At 36.6% G+C, this 18,813-nt stretch overlaps 1 protein-coding gene across 3 annotated transcripts; it reads right to left on the reverse strand.

Moving 5' to 3' along the window:
* Positions 1–82: 82 nt before the first annotated feature.
* Positions 83–18,486, reverse strand: METTL3 (methyltransferase 3, N6-adenosine-methyltransferase complex catalytic subunit). Of its 3 annotated transcripts, none has more exons than XM_074294204.1 (11): positions 18,235–18,486; positions 4,900–5,117; positions 4,408–4,812; positions 3,810–3,985; positions 2,182–2,398; positions 1,793–1,980; positions 1,536–1,574; positions 1,275–1,383; positions 1,092–1,157; positions 855–967; positions 83–328 (listed from the first exon to the last, which is right to left on the reverse strand). In XM_074294204.1, exons 1-11 carry the CDS (start codon positions 18,332–18,334, stop codon positions 217–219), a joined length of 1,743 nt encoding a protein of 580 aa, XP_074150305.1. In that variant the 5' UTR covers positions 18,335–18,486; the 3' UTR covers positions 83–216. The 3 variants fall into 3 exon arrangements, with proteins under 3 accessions (XP_074150305.1, XP_074150303.1, XP_074150304.1); XM_074294202.1 differs by having other exon boundaries at positions 17,702–18,282; XM_074294203.1 differs by lacking the exon at positions 18,235–18,486 and adding an exon at positions 17,990–18,230.
* Positions 18,487–18,813: the final 327 nt, after the last annotated feature.

The following is an 18,813-nucleotide window of genomic DNA, read 5'->3' on the forward strand; positions in this document are numbered from 1 at the left end:
GAGTAAATGATTCAGAGATTAGCTTCTCTTTCTATATACTATATGTATTATTTGTTATCTAATTATGGCAGTAGCCCATATGCAGAATTTGACAGTCCTATTTTATTTAAAAAGATATCCCTTTCCCCCCTTCCCTTAAAGAAGTCTGTTCAGGTCCAGGACAGTATTACAGCAGACATCCCTATGGTTGCTTAGCTAGCCAGGAAAGAAGTACTTCTACATGTTCTTAGGTTTGGAGATAATGCCATCAGGATACCGCTGCTTGAACCTGGCAACCACATCTGGGTCAAGCAGGTGGATCCCATCAAGTTGGTTCCCAAGCGTGATCCTGGAAATGAAAGCAACAATGAAAAAGTAGCACAACTATGGACTTATAAGATCAGAGGAAGTTGAACTTGGGAGTAACTATATGTCTAGACCAAGTGTTTTTAACTTCATTTTTGTGCAACAGACCCTTTCTCAGAATACTACTATTAAATAATATATGTTGGATTAGAAAAGGAACCAGTTATAATAGTTTATACATAGAGAAATTGAAATTGAGTATTTAAAAAACAAGCTCAAAGATTAAGAACTCATCTAAATCAAAAACATTTGAAATATTGACAGAGCTAGAAAAGATTAGGTGTGGAGATGCATTGAACCAAACTAAACTGCCCACCTGAACATTAAAGGAACAAAATCTTTCCAACCACAGGGGGGCAGAATACCCCCATCAAACGAGTGGTACCCTAATAAAAATGTGAAGCCATTCAGTCTTAGGCATAAAAGATAAGATTGGAATAGAAGAAACTGCCAATTTTTGGTCCACAATCTCAGGGGACTATTGTCTCAGACTAGCTTCTGGAACTTACCAGTTGGGTTGTACGTTGTGTGGTCGTCCAAATAACTCAATTTTGCGTGTCCCAGGGGAAAGCCTTTCTATCATTCCATAGATTTCATCTGGTTTGTGGCTAGTGGAGCGAACCTGAAAAACAAAGGTTATAACTGCTTTTAAATGAACATTTCTACAATGAAATGAGATACTGAAGTGTGCATGAAAATTCACTATAGAGGAAAATGCAGAATGTTTTGGGGACACTAGTACTTGCCTCAGCTACAATCACTTCACAATCCAGGCCCCGGTTGAAGCCTTGAGGATTTCCCTTGACACCAACCTGCCCATCATAGAAACAGAGAATGTGTTATATATGCTGTATACCACAGTGTACTTCTCAACAAGAAGCCAAACTACTGTTCCTTTTTTATCCTAGCTGATCCCCATAGCTACTTACCAAACAATGCTCCTTCCCATGGTTTAGCCAGTGGCCTGTGCGCCCTGTTCGGATGATACGTTGCAACTGATTTGTTTTCACCCAGATAATCTCATCTACCCGTTCATATCTATAAAAAGTAAAAGTATAAATACAATCTAGTTAGGCCTTTAAAATTCTGCAGTACAATCATTTGATAGGGAAAAAAGGGAACCAGAAAATCCCAGGGAATAATGATATGGAATTATATCATCAAGAAACAACATACTGATTACTACTCACCCCCAAAGGTTCAAACATTCTCTGCCCAGTTCCATGGCTCTAGGAAGGAAAATAAAGAGTTCATAATCTTAACTGCCTCTTTCCTCCTCTGAGGAAGTTAATTGTAAAATATGAAATGAGAAATGGGGTGAGTCAAGGTTTAAGTAGAATGGATTAACAAGCTAAATAGCAGTGCTAAGATTACCCAGGATCTTTTTCCACTCAGTACTTTTATGCCATAACTGTACTTTTATATCCCAAGACTACAATGTGCATACCTGCCTGTGACCCAGAGAAAGAGAAAGCCATCATCCTGAAGCACTGGGATGTTGAGTCTCCGCATCTCATCATCTGTTAGGGTACCATATGGCAACTCCATGTGAATATCCCAGGGTGGGTCAGCCATTACCACTGCGAACTTCCCCAAGATGCTCACATCCAAGTAGCGGATATCACAACAGATCCACTGTGTGGGAGGTAAACTGGTCATCTTCCTGCCTCCAAAAATCAAATCCATATCCAAGTCTTCACCTCTATCATTGTATATTTCATTGTAAATCTAACTACCCATTCCTAATAAGTAGGGCATAACCTATTATAGCTTTGCCCTTTCTACATAAATACTCCTGGAATTGGGCTCAGGATTTTTCTGAGGAAACAGTAATACCTGGGGTGGGAAGAGTCGATCCACACTGGAGTCAGCACCAACACCTTGTGTAAGGGCCAGTTCCTGACTAGGAGGGTGGTCGGAGCTGCCAGGGGCCTCAGCATCTATGCAGGCATCAATCTCATAATGTACATACTTGCAAGTGTCCATGTGGAAGCAAGTGTTGAGGAAGGAGCAGTCGCCTAATGATTCATCTGTATGTTTATTGATGATTCGCCTATGGGAAATAAAACCAGAGAATTCAGAGCTGCCAGTAAGAAAGCTAATTATCAGATTCTACAACGTAAATTTGGTATATTGCAGGTACTAAATCTTTTCTCACAAGATTCCCTTATTCTCATTAAAATTTATCACTAGTAGCTTTGGGGAAAGCTGGCAAGTAATAAAAGATATAATCAAAAGCACAGAAAAGATCTGTTCTACTCCCTTTCTCTAAGATAGCTTCTTTATCACAAAAGAAGGGAGAGAACATCATTTGGTTATAGAAAAGTTATAAGATGACAATCCATCAACAGAGTTTCTACAGCTCTCTGTCTTCTTTTTAAAAGTCATATGGCTTTTTTTTTTTGAATGGAATGTAACTTTATTCTTATATATTTTTTTAATTATACAGATACAAAAAGCCCTTATCATCTTTGAGATAAAACCAGAGCATCTCCATTTCATGAATGACAGCACAATTAAAGCTAAATAATACAAAAATAATTTGAAAAAATCCCTTGAACTGTACATTCTCAAATCAAAAAAGATAAATGACAATCTTCAAATATCCAGAAAAATGTGTGTCTATTCAGTTGGGCTTTGTAGTTCAGTTCTGTATAATCACACAGTGTACATATATGTGTGTGGTCAGATGTGTATACTCTGTAGAATAGAAGCCTTGTTTATCTAGTTCTTCTAATTTTTTAGCTACTTGACTGATACAATTTTGAGTACTACAGTACCACATTAGTATTACAGTACCATATGAAACAATGACTTTACATGATTACTTAGTTGAAATGCTAAGAACTTGTACACACTTATTTGGCTTGTAAAGGACTGAAATATTACAGAGAATGTAATTTTACTTTGCCTTTAAAGAATATGGCTCTTAAGAACTGATTAAAAGTAAAAGTCATATGGCTTTTAAGGAACTTTATATATCAGTAGGATTTAGAAAACACCCAATGCTTTCTTGTTCCAAGAAGGAAGATCATACAAATGGCATTTTTATTTATTTTTTTTAAAGAATTTTATTTTTCCAAATATATGTAAAAATGGTTTTTGTAAAACTTTGTGTTCCAAATTTTCTCTTTCCTTACCTCCCTCCCCCCCAAAATAACAAGTAATCTAACAAGTGAAATATGTGCAAATTTTTTTTAAACATTAAAAATGATATTTTTATCTTCTAGTTCAATTTGGGATAAGCCCAAGTATTCTTTCCCAGGGAAGATTATATCTTTATATGAAGGTAACACCTCTCTTCCTCCCTCTTTCTGTCTCTCTTTGTCTGGAACATTTATTCAAATATCAGATGATAGGGTAAAAGAACCCCAATGGTTTTGGAAAGGACTTGTGCCCAAAGGGAATGAATATTCATTCATTTATTCCAAGGGGTCCAGCCCACCTGTTCCCCCTCAAAAGACCTGAAATGCAACTTGCGGCAGGGTCGGTCAGCATCACTGGCCTTCATACACTCTTCTTTGGTGCCATAGTCACAGAACTCTTGTACTTGGGCCCGTCCTCGTGAGCGGAACTTCTCCACGATGGATTGTTCCTTGGCTGTTGTAGTATTTAGCAGCTCCAAAATCTCCTGACTCACCTATAACAAAAGAAGTCCAAGACCTATGAGGTTTTTTATGTAGGCAATAGCAAATCCTTCATAAATACCACTATATATTCTACCTGTTATTAAGACCCTTGAGAGAGAAAAGGATAAAAAGAATACTTATCTAAGGTCTACACAGCCCTGACCAGTAAGATTGATTTGATCTCAAACTAGAATGCAAAAATTCTGACTTCTTGTTCTAATCTCTTGGGCTGTCCTTTATCCAGAAATTAAAAAAAAATATTCCCTTTCCCCATTCTCATTCATGATCCTATGATCCATTTCCCTAGATCTTAACCATTCCTATTCTCCCACTTAAATACTTTTTGGAGGACTACCTGGAACACCCACATATATTCTTCCCCTTAATATTTCTTTATTTAGGTTTTCTTACTGCTACTACTTCTGTTCCTAACCTTCTTGCTCTGTTGCTCCTTGGTAGACTGTTGATTCAAAAGACTCTCAATTTCCAGGTCTACATCAGAAGCAGCATGTTTCCGTGATTTTTTAGCTGGCTCTTTGGCTGGCTCTGAGGTTGAAGAGGCCAAACCAGAAGCTGAAGAACTGGTAAAAGTAGTAGCTGTGGTGAGGTCTTGCTCTGCTCGCCGCTTCTGCCCTGTGCTGGCCCCTGCCACTTCCCCAAGGCCCTTCTTTTCTGTCACAGCCCCCATCATGGCTGAAAGCTTAGAATGGTCAGCGTAGGTCACCAGGGTAGGATGGGCATCATCTTGAAGAAGGCCTCGCTTTACTTCAATCAACTCTTGTGCTGCAAACTTCTGTAGAAGGCTTTCCACCCCATCTTGTGTTGCAGGGGCTTCTGGCTGGGGAAGGGCAACAAGATACTGGCTATAAGCTGAAGAAAAGGGGAAGTGGGGGATCCCAGCCCTCTGTCACATAGATGTCATTACCGTAGAGATGGCAAGGCGGATGGACACAGCATCAGTGGGCAATGTCAGCGCCAAGTCTGAGAGATGGTGTAATAACTTCTTCTCTAGCTCAGGGTCTGTGGCGAGCTCTGCAGTTCCTGAAGCAGTGCTGGGTTTAGGGCCACTTGAGGTGGGTGTCATGGGCACTGGACTGTCACTGCGAAAGGTTGGTGACAGCACTGCTTCTGGGTTCCGAGGATCTGGAGGACAGGATGGAAAGGAAGGATAAAGAAAAGAACACAGTAGGACTGAATCATAACCACCAGATATTTTAAAGTAACTAAATTTAGCTTCCCCAGCAACAACTTTTCCTTATGCCATGCAGGTTCTCTGACTTTTCCTTTTACTGTTCATGGAACAGTCACTAAACTTCCTAATCTTTTCCCCAGGATAGTCTTGAGAGTTCCTCACATAAGTCTCCAGAATTCCACAAAACTCCACAAGGTTAGTAAACTAAGACGCAATACCTAGATGTAAATTTCTCTGCTTTTTACCTTCAGGGTCACCTTTTGGTTTAGAAAGCATTAAACAGCAGTTTAAGATGACAAAAGTTCCTAAAAACTAGGGTGAGTTGAAGAACAAATTAATGTCACATCACTGTCATGAGGGAGGACTTTCAGGAAAGAGGAATTTGAAATGGCCTATTCTGCCTTATGGATTATTATCTAATTAAAACAGAAACAAAATTTTCCTTCAGTCTGTGAATGCTTCCTTTCTTTGGGTTTGGCACTTCTATTTTTCTACCACTTCCCCATTTCTCTCCATTATGCTATCCAATCTGAACTGACCTATTATCCTCTTTTATTCTTCACTGTTTGACTATCACATTCTTCATTAGCAGATGCTCCACGTCTCTTCTCAAACATTCCCTCCTTCTTCAATCCCCCAGCCAACTTCCAGAAAATGACAAGCCTCATATTTTACACACAAAACAATCAAACAATCCATTGGAGAGCTCCACCTCCCCCCTAATTCTACAATTCATACCCACAGCAACATCACTTTTCAATCTCGTTAGCTACAGTCTAAATAGTTAAAGTGGTCCCTCTCTTTGCCAATGTCAGCCTACCTGGAGAGGGAGGGATCAAGGACAAATCAATGGTTCTGTCCCTTCCATTCATTCTCCTTCACTCCCCTAATGTTCAATCTCTTTATCCACTGGCTCCTTCCCAGTTGCCTATAAATATGTTTAGCCATCATGCCTTAAGAACAAAATTATTTATTTGAGCCAACTATTCCCTAAAGTTTTTTGCTCTCCCATTCCTTTTTTGTATTCAAACTACTAGAAAAAGCTGCTTACACTCTCTCACATCCCACTATAATCTGGCTATGGTCCTCATCATTTATTCTAAGGTCACCAGTACTAATTATTGTTAAATCCAATATATTTCTCAGTACTCATCTTTCTTGATAACTTAGCATTTTATACTGACCAATTTTTCCCTGAAGATATTCTCTGCTCAGGTTTTAATGTCACATTTTTGTTGTAGTTCTCTTCTTACCTGTCTGCTTAATTCTTCTCAGTTTCCTTTGCAGGATCATTTTAACCAGGTTTACCTTCATTCTTTTTACACACTCTCCGTGATCTCTGTATTCAGCTATGTAGATGACTCTTAAATCTATATATTCAGCACTAATTTCTCTCCCAAACTTCAGACCTACATTTCTAACTGCCTGCTTGACATCTCTCTGAGGATGTCTCACAAACATTTCAAACAATGGTTTAAAAAACTTCTATCTTTTCCCATACACCTACCACTCCTAACTTGCCAATTTTTGTCAAAACTTAAGTCAACTAAGTTTGCAACAAAGAAATCATCCTTATCTCTTCCTTCTTAATAACCTCCATCTCCCTCCTCCCCCATCTAATCCTCTATCCTGTTTTGTAGATTTCTGTACCCATTCCCACAACCCCTACCACTAATCTAAGAACAGTCCCTCATAACTTTTCATTTGGATAACTAATAATCTCCTGATTGATCTCCATGATACTAGCCTTGCTCAATTCTTCCTCCAAAGAGTTGCCAATTAGTTGTTCTAAGTCTGACTGTCCTTCCCTAGCTCAAGAAACTTCAATTGCTCCCCATTGCCTTTGATATAAAAATACAAATTTCTTTAGTATTTCCTTTTCCCCATCTGACTCCAGCTTATTTTCCAAACTATACTTCCTACTATTCCCCTGATGCATGCTAACAGCTAAACTTGACTGCCTGCTGCTTTTGTACCTTAGCATAAGCTGTCGTGCCCCTCATCTGGAATGTTCTCACTCTTCACCTCCTCTTCCTGGAATCCCAAGCTCCCTTCAAGGATCAGCTCAACTGTCACCTCCAAGAAGTCCTTGTTTCTCCTAATGTCTTTCTCTCCAATCACTTTATATTTGCATATGTGTTTCTGTGAACATCCTGTATCCTCCAAGAAAAAGGTAAGTTCCTTGAGGGTAAATATTGTACATTTTTACCTGGAGCACCTAAGCATACTGCCTGGTACATAGCAGGTTCTTATATAAATGCCTGTTGATTGATCCAGATCTAAATAAAATAAGAAGTACTCTGTACAAGACTCTTATTGGTGTGTATATGTAAAGTAATAGAGATCTAATCTCATTAGAGTGGGCTCCAAAGACCTTTCTGGTCATATTAAAATTTGGACTATCAGATAAAGATCACAAAATTTGTGGTTATTCAAAGATTTTCATTATCATGGAACTCATTCTAGTTAAATTAAAAAAATCTACTTGAAGGGAAATAGCTCAGATATCCAAGATATTTTGCTGACAATGCATATTTTAAGCCTTTTTGGTTGCAAAATTTCATCTTCCTATTATTTGCTAAGAGTTAACAGTTGTTAATTTTCACAAAGTTTTGTTTCTGACTATAAGACTATAGATGAAATAGAACAATGCAAAATGGATATGCATGAAACTGAACACCTCTGTCCTCTTCCATAAAGTATAAAAAATGAGGAAAAGAAAGACTTTTTCTTGCACAACTTGCACAACTTAATTTAAACCAATGCAATACAAGAAATAAGTAATGAGAGTAGGGACTATTTCATATTCACCTTTTTATTTCTAGTACACAGAAATATTTAATAAATAATTGTTGATTTGTTAGTCTTGGGTAGTTCAATCAAGCAATCAATCAGCAAGTATTTATTTTCTACTATGGGCTAGGTTTTAAAGATAGAGACAAATATGAAACTCTCTCCCTTGAAGAAATTTATATTTTAATAGATGTATTAAAGTAGGTATACCTATAAGTATACACAAGTCATACAAAGTAGTCACAAAGTAAACTTGAATGGGAAGGCACTAGCAGCTAGTGAGGCTAGGAAAGGATTCCTACAAAAAGTAGAATTTGAGCTGAGTCTTGAAAGAAGCCAGGGATTAGTGTTGAAAAAAATGTACCTCCCCCTCTTCTTTGAAGAGGCAAAGATCTATCAGTGAAGAATACTGCATAAATATTCAAACACAATTAAAGAAAGAGTTGCTTGGTTTTGCTGAACTCCCTCCCCTCCCAACCACTCTTTTCCTCAATAACATGTATTACAAAGGAAGACTTACTAAGGTAGGAGAAAAAAGAATACATTCAGAAATGAAGGTTACATTAAAAAAAAAAAAAGATAATAAAAACAAATGAAATTGTTGCAAACTAATAAAAAGGCTTAAATATGTGAAGTGACACTAAATAAAAGGAGGGCCGAGAAAAAATACTTATACAGTGATTATAACAAAGTAAATGGAAAGAATCACCACAATACAACTAAAAATAAAAGTTACACATTACAAAGAAGAAGCATGGTCTCAAAAGAAGATATGACAGTTTTCCTACTTGTTTACACTGGTGGGAGTGAAGAGTAATACACAGATATGGAACAACTAACTGCATGTACTGTAGGATATTTTCAATGCATGGATCAGTTTTTTTCAATTTTCCACTCCCCTAATTCTCAATCCTTTCTTAAAACAACAACAACAACAACAACAACAACAACAACACACACACACACACACACACACACACACACACACCCCTGTCTCTCTCTCTTTCTCTCTCTTAATTATAAGGGATATCTGGCAGGATAGGGAAAGATTTAGATATAAAATAAAAGTTGTCAATAAAAATATATCTTAAAGACTCCTCAGCCCTAAAAAGCAAATAATTTTCAGAAAGTTTATCTTCCTATTTGGGTTCTTTCTCAATCTAACTTGTTAGATCATAGTGATTTCTTAAAACTCACATTAGGTTAATAAAATACAAATCACAATGACCCAGAGGTTTCACCTTACACCCAGAAAACTGGCAAAGATGACAAAAGATGGGAATACTAAATGTTGAAGGAGTGGTATAAAGACAGGAAAAGTAACAAATTGCTGGAGGAGCTTGAATTAATACAACCTTTCTGGAAAGTTATTAAGAATTATGCCCATAAAATGGCTAAAAAATATCCATATCCCAACAACCAGCTCCATATTCACTGAAATGTTTATAATAGTACCTTTTGTGGTAGCAAAAAAGTGAAAACATTTGAATGATGGTTAAACAAATTATATATATGATTGTAATAAAATATTACTGTGGTGGGAAAAAAAAAGATGACAAATATAGTGAATGCAGAAAGACAAAGATTTATATGAACTAATAAAAAGTGAAATAAACAGAGCCAGGAAAACAATACAACAATGTTGAACCACCACAGAACAAAACTAAAAGTTGTAAGGCTGTGTTTAATGAAGATGCTTGGCCCCAAAGAAAAAATATGAGAAGGCAGCCCCAGGCTGCCATTTCCTATTCATTTCTCAGAAAGGAGTGTCCTTTCTAAGGGCATGAAACATAGAATGTAATATTAATTTTTTTTAACATGTTAATTGATTTTCTCAAATCTTCCCCCTTCTCCCCCCCCCCATTTAAAAAAATTTTCTCTAAGTGATGGTTTTTTGGAAGGGGGGGATGATAACATAAGAGATGATCTTTTAAAATACCAAATTTGCTATATAGTGCTGATGTGATTAATATTTCTACTCACATCAAAATGTTGAGATTATTTTACCTGTGATAGAGGTAGAGGATTTTAAATTGATCTTGAATGTCTACATCAAGGACATGCTGAAATTTTCACCAACTGTGACAGGTCACATTTTATCTAGACAGTATTTTTCTTAATGTGTATTTCTACTTTAAGTACAACACTTTCTATCATAATATCAATGTTCTTGACATTATTATACAGGAAATGGAGATCTATGGTTATTCAGGAAAATTTCTCATGTCTTGTCCAACCTATAGTATTTACATTGCTTCTAAAATTCTTCCCTAAGTCCATATTATAGTCATGTCACTTAGGTGTAAGAAACCAAAAATGGTACAAATAGTCTAAAAATTATTAGAAACTACTGAGCTGCATATCATGATTTCAAAACTACATATCGAGTTTTTGAGTGTCCCATCCTTATAACTGTTATCTAATCCCAAATCCTGTGTGGGAATAGTCTACTCAAACTGTCACAAATAATGATTCTTTAAACACTTTTCTCAAAGCTGCAGCTGTGAAACACCACCTTATTTTCCTGCCAAATATCCATTCTTTGTATGTGACTCTCATAAGAATGAAGCACAGGAATCTAAAGATTCAAAAGAGAGGAGTAACCTCTTCTGACTTTCCCATGACATCTATTATTACCAAATTCAAAACATGCAATCCCACATGTAAACTTGGCTGGATGATGGCTCTTTTAACTTAAATGAAACCCACTGAATGATCCCTTCATCTTGGCTGCTCTATTGACTGAAGATACTACCCAATTCTTTAGAGAGGTTATTTGATTTAAAATCATTTATAAAACTATTCTATTTACAAAATAATATTTTAAGCATTATAATCAGATATTTTCTGAGACCTATTTTGCATTGCTGAAAATTTGATTTTATCTTGAATGTCACTGAGTTTAAAACATACTACTAAAGTTTATTTATTGTTGATACCATCAATTACTAATTTGATTTTATCTTATTTTAAAATAATTACTTTTCCAATATCCTTTTGATTTGTATTAATTAATGAGGATCAAAATGCTGTTCACAAATTTAGTTATCATTTCCTAATATAAACAAGAATTCAAAAAAGAGAATTGTCCCAACCAATGAATACTGAAAAATTTGTTGTCACTATTTTCCCTTTATAAATCTGATCATTTATTTCAGTACTACTGTCTTGATTTGTATTATCCTCCCAGAATACTAGATGGGAATTAGAAAGCTATGATCTCTCCTCAGAGTTTTCCTTTATTTCCATTCAACAATCCAAAGAAAGAAAGTACTTTTTGGTTTTATACATATTCATATAACAATTCTTAACAATGAGCTAATAACATTCCATTAATAATTTTATTTCATTCATCTAAATATCTGAGGTCTGTTTGTGACTTACTGGTTCAATAATTTCTATTCATAACCTAATAATTACCATTTTGCTAATATCAACTAACACCATTAAATTGTTTGTGCTTATCTTTCATACCAAGATTGATTTGAAACATCCCTTTTTGATATGCAAAAAGGCCTAAGAAAGTTAGTTAAATCAGCAAATCATTAGGTTCAGAAAAAAATATAAATATTGGAAATCTAATAAGTCAATATATGTGAATCTCTATAATAAATGGATAGGCATTTCTGTTATGTATTAAGCATATAGCCTCAAAGAGGGTTAGGATGATAACAAAGTCAAAGATACTTTATCTTTATAATGAACTGCCAACTTCCATCAAACGACTATCAAGAGATTATTTTATTTCAAAAGACTAAGATAGTATTTAGAAAAAAACTTCCATCTCATTAATTTCATTTATATGGGGAACTGATAAATATTTGCTAGTAAGAGGACCTGGTTATCTGACCTTGAACAAATTATTTCATAGCCTGTTGGGATCTCAATTTCCTCATGTAAAATGAAGCCATTGCACTAGATTAGAGATCTAATAGAGAATCTAATTTTGAATTTGAAATTTTATGACCCTACCTGTTTGCAAGACAGTTTGTAAAACTATAAAAATATTGTGTTGGACCAATTTTATTTCGTTCTGCTATAAGGAAATAGATCATGTAGAGAATTTAAATTTTCTTAAAATTTCTGATTACTTGCATGGCATTTTAATTAATAAATACACATACTTCCAAGACTATTGTGAGTACTGCTTTCAACAGTACAAACTAATTCACTCATGCTTTTACATCCTTGTGAACTCTGTACACCTTCCCATAAATCCTCAGTAAGGATCATCCTCACCACCTGAGAGTAAGGAACTTTACATCTTCTGACTTTATTTAAAGCATGTAGCTTAGATGTCCACAGATTATTTTGCTCTCTATTACATAGTCATGTAATAAAAGAATGTGAGCTCCTTGAGAACAGCAACTGTTTTGATATCTCCAGTGCTTAACAAAGTACTTTGTATACCTCCTTTTAAGTTTACAAATCTCTGAATAAACTCTTTTCACTGTTTCTTTTGGTCAATTCTTAACTGAGAACACAATGCAACCTACTACCTTTTTTTTTTTAAATCTTCATATGTTATTTATTTCTTTAGTTCAATACATTTTTTAATAACAACTCTTTATTTTTCAAAACACATGCAAAGATAATCTTTACCCCTCCAAAACCTTGTGTTCCAAATTTTTCTCCCTCCCTCCCTCCCTCCCCCTCCTCCAGACAGCAAGCAATCCAATGTAGGTTAAATATGTGCAATTCTTCTAAACATTTCCACATTTATCATGCTGCACAAGAAAAATCATAAAAGGGGGGAAAATGAGAAGAAAACAAACAAGCAAACAACAACAAAAAAGGTAAAAATACTACATTGTGCTCCACCTTCAGTCTCCATAGTCTCTCTTTGGATGCTGATGACTTTCTCCATCATAAGTCTATTGGAATTGGCCTGAATCATCTCATTACTGAAAAGAGCCATGTTCATCATAGTTGATCATCACATAATCTTGCTGTTGCTGTGTATAATGTTCTCTTGGCTCTACTCACTTTAACTTTGTATCAGTTCATGTAAATCTTTCCAGACTTTTCTGAAATCAGTCTGCTCGTCATTTCTTATAGGACAATAATATTCCATTACATTCATATATCATAACTTTTTTTTAGCCAATTCCCAACTGATGTTCATCCATTCTGTTTTCAGTTCCCTGCCAAAAAGCAGCTAACAACTTAGAATCCTCAAGGACTGATTTTGTTCATCTATAAAAACAGTGAGTTGGACTAGACAATCTCACTATAAATTCACTTAAGTTTATGATTCTAATTATGATCAAAACAGCTGGTTCAATCTGTATAAGCAGCACTGCCACATCAACAAAGACTGAGTATATTAGAAAGAATAATGAAATATAGTAGCACAACTTAAATTTCAAACTACAGATCTTATCTAGGACATTAGAGGTTTAAATTTAAAAAAAGATTTTTAGTAGGTCACTGATTAACACAAAGGATATACAAATGTCTGAATACATTAAAAAGCATTTATTAAATGCTTACAGTATACAAAGTACTTTGTTAAGCACTGGAGATATCAAAACAGTTGCTGTTCTCAAGGAGCTCACATTCTTTTAGGGGAGACAGCACATATAAGTTTCATCTACAAGTCAGATGGTAATGCTTAATACTATTTCCATAAAAAAATATTAAATTTCGGATGTTGAACCATTTGACAGCACCTCTATCTTCAAACAATATCCTCTCCCCCACTCTATTCTACACACAAAACAATCCCATCCCTCTCCACTGCTCTTTAGGTGATATGCAGACTTAATTCTTTAGAGACTTGTATTCCATGACATACAGCCAAATAAAGTCAGTCAACAAACATTTAATAATGCTTACAATGTGCCAGGCACTATTTGATTCTGGGCCAAATTTCCAGTCTGGTCATTATGTCCATAATAAATGCACTAAGGAACTAGCTCCACTAGGTTGGACAGGGATAATGATTTTCAAACTTTCTGAGCCCTCACTAATCCCTTTCTCTCCTTAATCTATTTTTTCTTCTCTTTTCCCTCTCTCTTTCCTGCCTTATCTTTATCTTATTTATATTGATATCTTTGTTTCTATAACACCTTCATTTCTCAATATAATCTTTCTTCAACCCTTGTAATAAAAAGGAAAAAGAAAATCAATAAAAAGAAAGAAAAAACCACATATAAGCCTTATTTTGACAGTGTCATATTTCATATCCATAGTCAAAATGTTTGCAATGAAGGTGCCCCAGACCTTGGTTATTATAACTATAGTATTTAGTTTTCAGTTTTTGTTCGATTCATATTGTTGTAGTCACAGAATGAAGAGTACATGAAGAACAACAACAGAAAATAAATCTGGAAAAGGAAATAGGAGATATACTATATAAAGTTTTAAATGCTTGGCTAGGAAGTGTATTGTTTAACCATTAAAGTGTTTTTTTTTTTTTTTTTTTTTTGAGAAATTTTTAGTAGCAGACTCAGAAGATCCAATCTCTATGTTAGATATATCAAGTTTGGAGCTATGTTGAAGATGAAGAGATTGGAAACAAAAAAATATTTAGTAAGCTATTGTAATAGTCCAGGTAAAGGGTGATATCACAGGTGGTGTCTTGACTTTTGAGTGAACTGGAAGAGTCATCAACCTCACTCATTTCTTTCTGAGTCATCAAAATCCAGTGACAGAGAAGGGGATTGATATAAGAGATGTTGTGGCAGTAGAATCAACAACACTTGGTAACTCACTGGAGATGGATATTGAAGAAGAAAGTATCAAAGATAACTTCAAGGTTTCAAACCTTGATATCTGGGAATTTAGTAATTCTTCATAGAACTGGTAAAACTGGAAGGAGGGATAGTTAATTAGAAAAAATATAATAAGTTCTCTTCTGGCTATACTGAGTTTGAGATGCCCACAGGGTCTCCAGCTAGAGATGTCCAATAAACAGTTGGTAATGTAGGCATGTAGTTTAGGAGAGAGCTTCAGGTTAGGTAAATAGACCTATATGAAAAGCTTCAATACAAACCAAACCAAAAGAACAACAATTACTCCTACAACAGAGGAATGGGACCAAATGGGAAACAAAACGCAGAAAAAAAACAATGGATAACATTGAAACTATTTTATTAAAGTCAAAGCTATTCAATAAACTCCAATGGCTCCTTATTAGCTTTAGGACCAAATATAAAATTCTCTGTTTGGTCATAAGCAATAGCATAACCTTTCTAGTCTTCTTACATTTTATTACCCTCCACAAATCCTGCAATCTAGTGACAGCAGAGCCTCCTTGACATTTCTCAAAAAGACAATTCATCTCTGACTCTGTATATTCTTTTTTCTTTTAAATTTAAAATTTATTAATATATTTTGCTTTCACATTACCTACCATTTGTAGTTTATTCCTACTTTGTTAGATAAAATTAATAATGTGAATAGCCTTATTCTTGAAAGTTCATGCAACATTTCACATGTGTAGCATCCTGCTACCATTCTATTTTTTAAAAATCCATTTTTCCCCCTTTCCCCTATAGAAAGGGGGAGGGGGAGAGTTAGGGAAGAGAAGAACTTTCTTGTAACAAATATAGTTATTTTTACTGACTTTCCATCATGTCTGGAATTCTTTCCTTCAAGTCCTAGCTAAAATTCCATCTTCTACAAGAAACATTTTCCAATCCCCCATAAAGCTAGAACTTCTCTCTAATCTCCTATTTATCCTGTACATATCTTCTGTGTACAGTTATTTAAGTGTTGTCTCCCTCAATAAATTCTGAGCTCCTTGAGGGAGTGGGCTTTTTTTTTTTTTTTTTAAATAAATAAAGTTTCTTTTCATCCCCAGTCTTTAGCAAGATGCCTAGTAGATTCTTCCAAAATACTTAATGACTAGCAAAAACACTGATCCTTCCTTTCTTTTAATAAACAATAAACCAACAGAGTGAGGTTTTATGTTCTGTCAATGTAATATAGTAAAGAGAAGGTTGTATTTTGAGTCAGAGGACCTCAGTTTGAATCTCAGTTCTGTTCATTAACTGTGTAAACTTGGGTAAGTCGGTTCACCTCTCTTGCCCTCTTATCCTCTTGTTCCCTTATCTATAAAATAAAGAAGATGCCTCTGAATTCTTTCCAACTCTAAATCTGAGTCTATGGGCAAAAATCACGTTTTAGACTGGTTTGCAGGATTAAATACTGTAATGGACCAATGTGAATTTGTATGATATAATGAAAAAAAATTATCAAAAATTTTTTGTTAAACAGAAAATGAGGGATAAACAGCTTTTGTGCTACAATAGCATCCATGCTGTATTAAAAGCCTTAGAGAAAAGCTTCCAACCTACTAACCTGATCTATGGAAAATTTATGGGAGGCATGGACAAAATATCACAGGATAATAACATCTAGGATTTATATAGCAATTTAAGGATTGCAAAATGCTTTCCATAAATTATTTTATCTGATCTTCATACATAAAAATAATGAACATATTGTGTGAATTCTCTTATAGACACACATGAGACATCCACATAAAATTCTTCTTGGATATATATCTAATAAATCTTAAACAACATTTCATCTGAGTCCCATCAAAAGCATTAATAACTTCATTTTATAGATTAAGAAACTGAAGCCTGAAGAGGGTAATATGGTGTTTCAGAGGTGGGATCTGAACCCAGGTACTCTGACTTCAAGTCATGATTTCTCTAAGCCATGCAGTTTTTTAGTTGTTTTCAAAAATGACTGTTTTTGACAATTTTCGGACGAAGAAATTGAAACTATTTCTAGCCACATGAAAAGATGCTCCAACTCATTATTAATCAGAGAAATGCAAATTAAGACAACTCTGAGATACCACTACACACCTGTCAGATTGGCTAGAATGACAGGGAAAGATAATGATGAATGTTGGAGGGGATGTGGGAAAACTATGGGAAATGAGTGTGGACCACAACATAGCATTTCCACTCTTGCTGTTATTGTCTGTTGGAATTTTTGTTTTCCCTCTTAGGTTATTTTTACCTTCTTTTTAAATCTGATTTTTCTTGTGCAGCAAAATAACTTATAACTATGCACACATATATTGTATTTAACACATACTTTAACATATTTAACATGTATTGGACTATCTAGGGGGGGGGAGGAGGGGGGAGGGAAGGAGGGGAAAAGTTGGAACAGAAGGTTTTACAAGTGTCCATGTTGAAAAATTACCCATGCATATGTTTTGTAAATAAAAAGCTATAATAATAAAAAATAAAATAAAAACAAATTTTTTAAAAAAGAGAGAAAAATGACTATTTGTATAACTGTAAAATAATACAAGTAAAAACAAAATCAAAACCATTTAACATGCAGAAAGAAAAGGGGAAAGAAAGGAAAGGAATAACCCTCATATACTACAAAGTATGCCAAACACAGTATTCTAATATTTGCTGTTATTATCCTTGCTTTACAGTGGAGGAAACTGAGGCAAACAGATGTTAAGTGACTTGACGGGGTGAACATTTTGAGGCTGGATTTGAACTTAAGCCTTCATTACTCGAACTGCGTGCTCCCTGTACATACGGAAGAAAGCGGCCCGGAGTGATACCTGATGAAAGCTGGACAGGAATAAACAATGGCTAGATTTTCACATTACCCCTTTCCTGGCACCAAGACCCCTCGCACCTCCCAAGCCAGCCCTCTCTTTCCAATCCTGACAATTTCCTCGGAGCTATCTTTCCCTCTTGCCTACATGGCAGCCAGAACATGGGCAGAGTCGCATCAGAGCTTAGACTTTTACCAGTGTCGGGTCTTTAAAAATTGGGCTGAGATTCCTACGAGTTGCACTGCAGACAAGGTTTAATTGGGGAAAAGGCTTTGTGCGGGGCTGAGGGGAAGCGCGTTGCAGTACAGCGGTCTTCGGACGGCTGAAAGGCTGGCTGGAGAGCTGAGGTCTTTACCTAGAGATGCATTGGATTCCTTAGCCCGGCACGGCAGAGCCAGGAGCAATGGGCGCAGGAGCATTTCTCAGTTGGACGTTAAGAAAAACTTTCTCACCATTAGCACTGTTCAAAAGTGGATAAGGTACCTTGTCAAGCAGCGGCTTCCCCCTTCCCCGAATGCTTTAAAAAGAGGGTCCGGGACCCCTGGACGGGGCGCCCGGATGCTGACATACTCTCGGCTGGGAACCGGAGGGTGACAAAGAGGAGCGCTGTGGGCGGGATGCCCGGCCTCCACCCCTCTCTGCCCCTTTCCTCCTCAGCCTTGCCAGGCTTGGGAGCCTTAGCTCGGGAGGGCCCGCTGCATCTTCCCCCTTCCGCGCCCGCGCCTCACCGAGGTGCCCCGAGTCCTGCTTCCGTCGCCGCTGTAGCCTCTCCCGCAGAGAGTCCAGCTGCTTCTTGTGGGCCTGAATAGAGCTCCATGTGTCGGACATCTTCGCTTCCCCACGTTCCGGGAAAAGGAGCGGCGGAGATGCCACGGTCCCCGTGCCTCCTCCCCCGCCAAGGCCACCCACACCGGGAGGGAGATGCAGAAACTTCACATGGACACTTGGCACCAAACAGGAAGAGACTGTGGGGTGGGGGGGGGAAGGCGCCTAGAGGGTGCGCCATATCCGCTTCCGCCCTTAGTCGAAGACAAATAGGAACCATATTTGTTCTGGGCACAAAAGCCACCATTTTTCTTTTTGGCCTCGTAGAACGTCGCAAGCGCCAGTGGGTATTGGCGAGGTGAAGCCGAAATAGCCATGGTGGTAGTTGGCAAGAGGACGGCCATGTTGATTGTAGCCCCAAGGGCGGCCATGTTGGAAGTTAGCAGAAGAGGGGCCATGTTAAGAAGGCAGATCATGTGACGAAAGGTTCTAAAAGCTGGAGTGGACCGTAGAGATCATCTCATACAACTTCTTCATTTTAC

Source organism: Sminthopsis crassicaudata, chromosome 2, assembly GCF_048593235.1.
Source record: "Sminthopsis crassicaudata isolate SCR6 chromosome 2, ASM4859323v1, whole genome shotgun sequence".
Lineage (NCBI taxonomy): Eukaryota > Metazoa > Chordata > Mammalia > Dasyuromorphia > Dasyuridae > Sminthopsis > Sminthopsis crassicaudata.

What these genes read in the sequence shown, in the direction of transcription:
- METTL3 (XM_074294204.1), bottom strand. Translation starts at nt 18,334, where the DNA reads ATGTCCGACACATGGAGCTCTATTCAGGCCCACAAGAAGCAGCTGGAC. An exon ending in TTTCTCTGGGTCACAGGCAG is followed by an intron (nt 1,575 to 1,792) that starts GTATGCACATTG and finishes TTTCCTTCCTAG; the next exon opens with AGCCATGGAACTGGGCAGAG. An exon ending in GAATGTTTGAACCTTTGGGG is followed by an intron (nt 1,384 to 1,535) that starts GTGAGTAGTAAT and finishes TACTTTTTATAG; the next exon opens with ATATGAACGGGTAGATGAGA.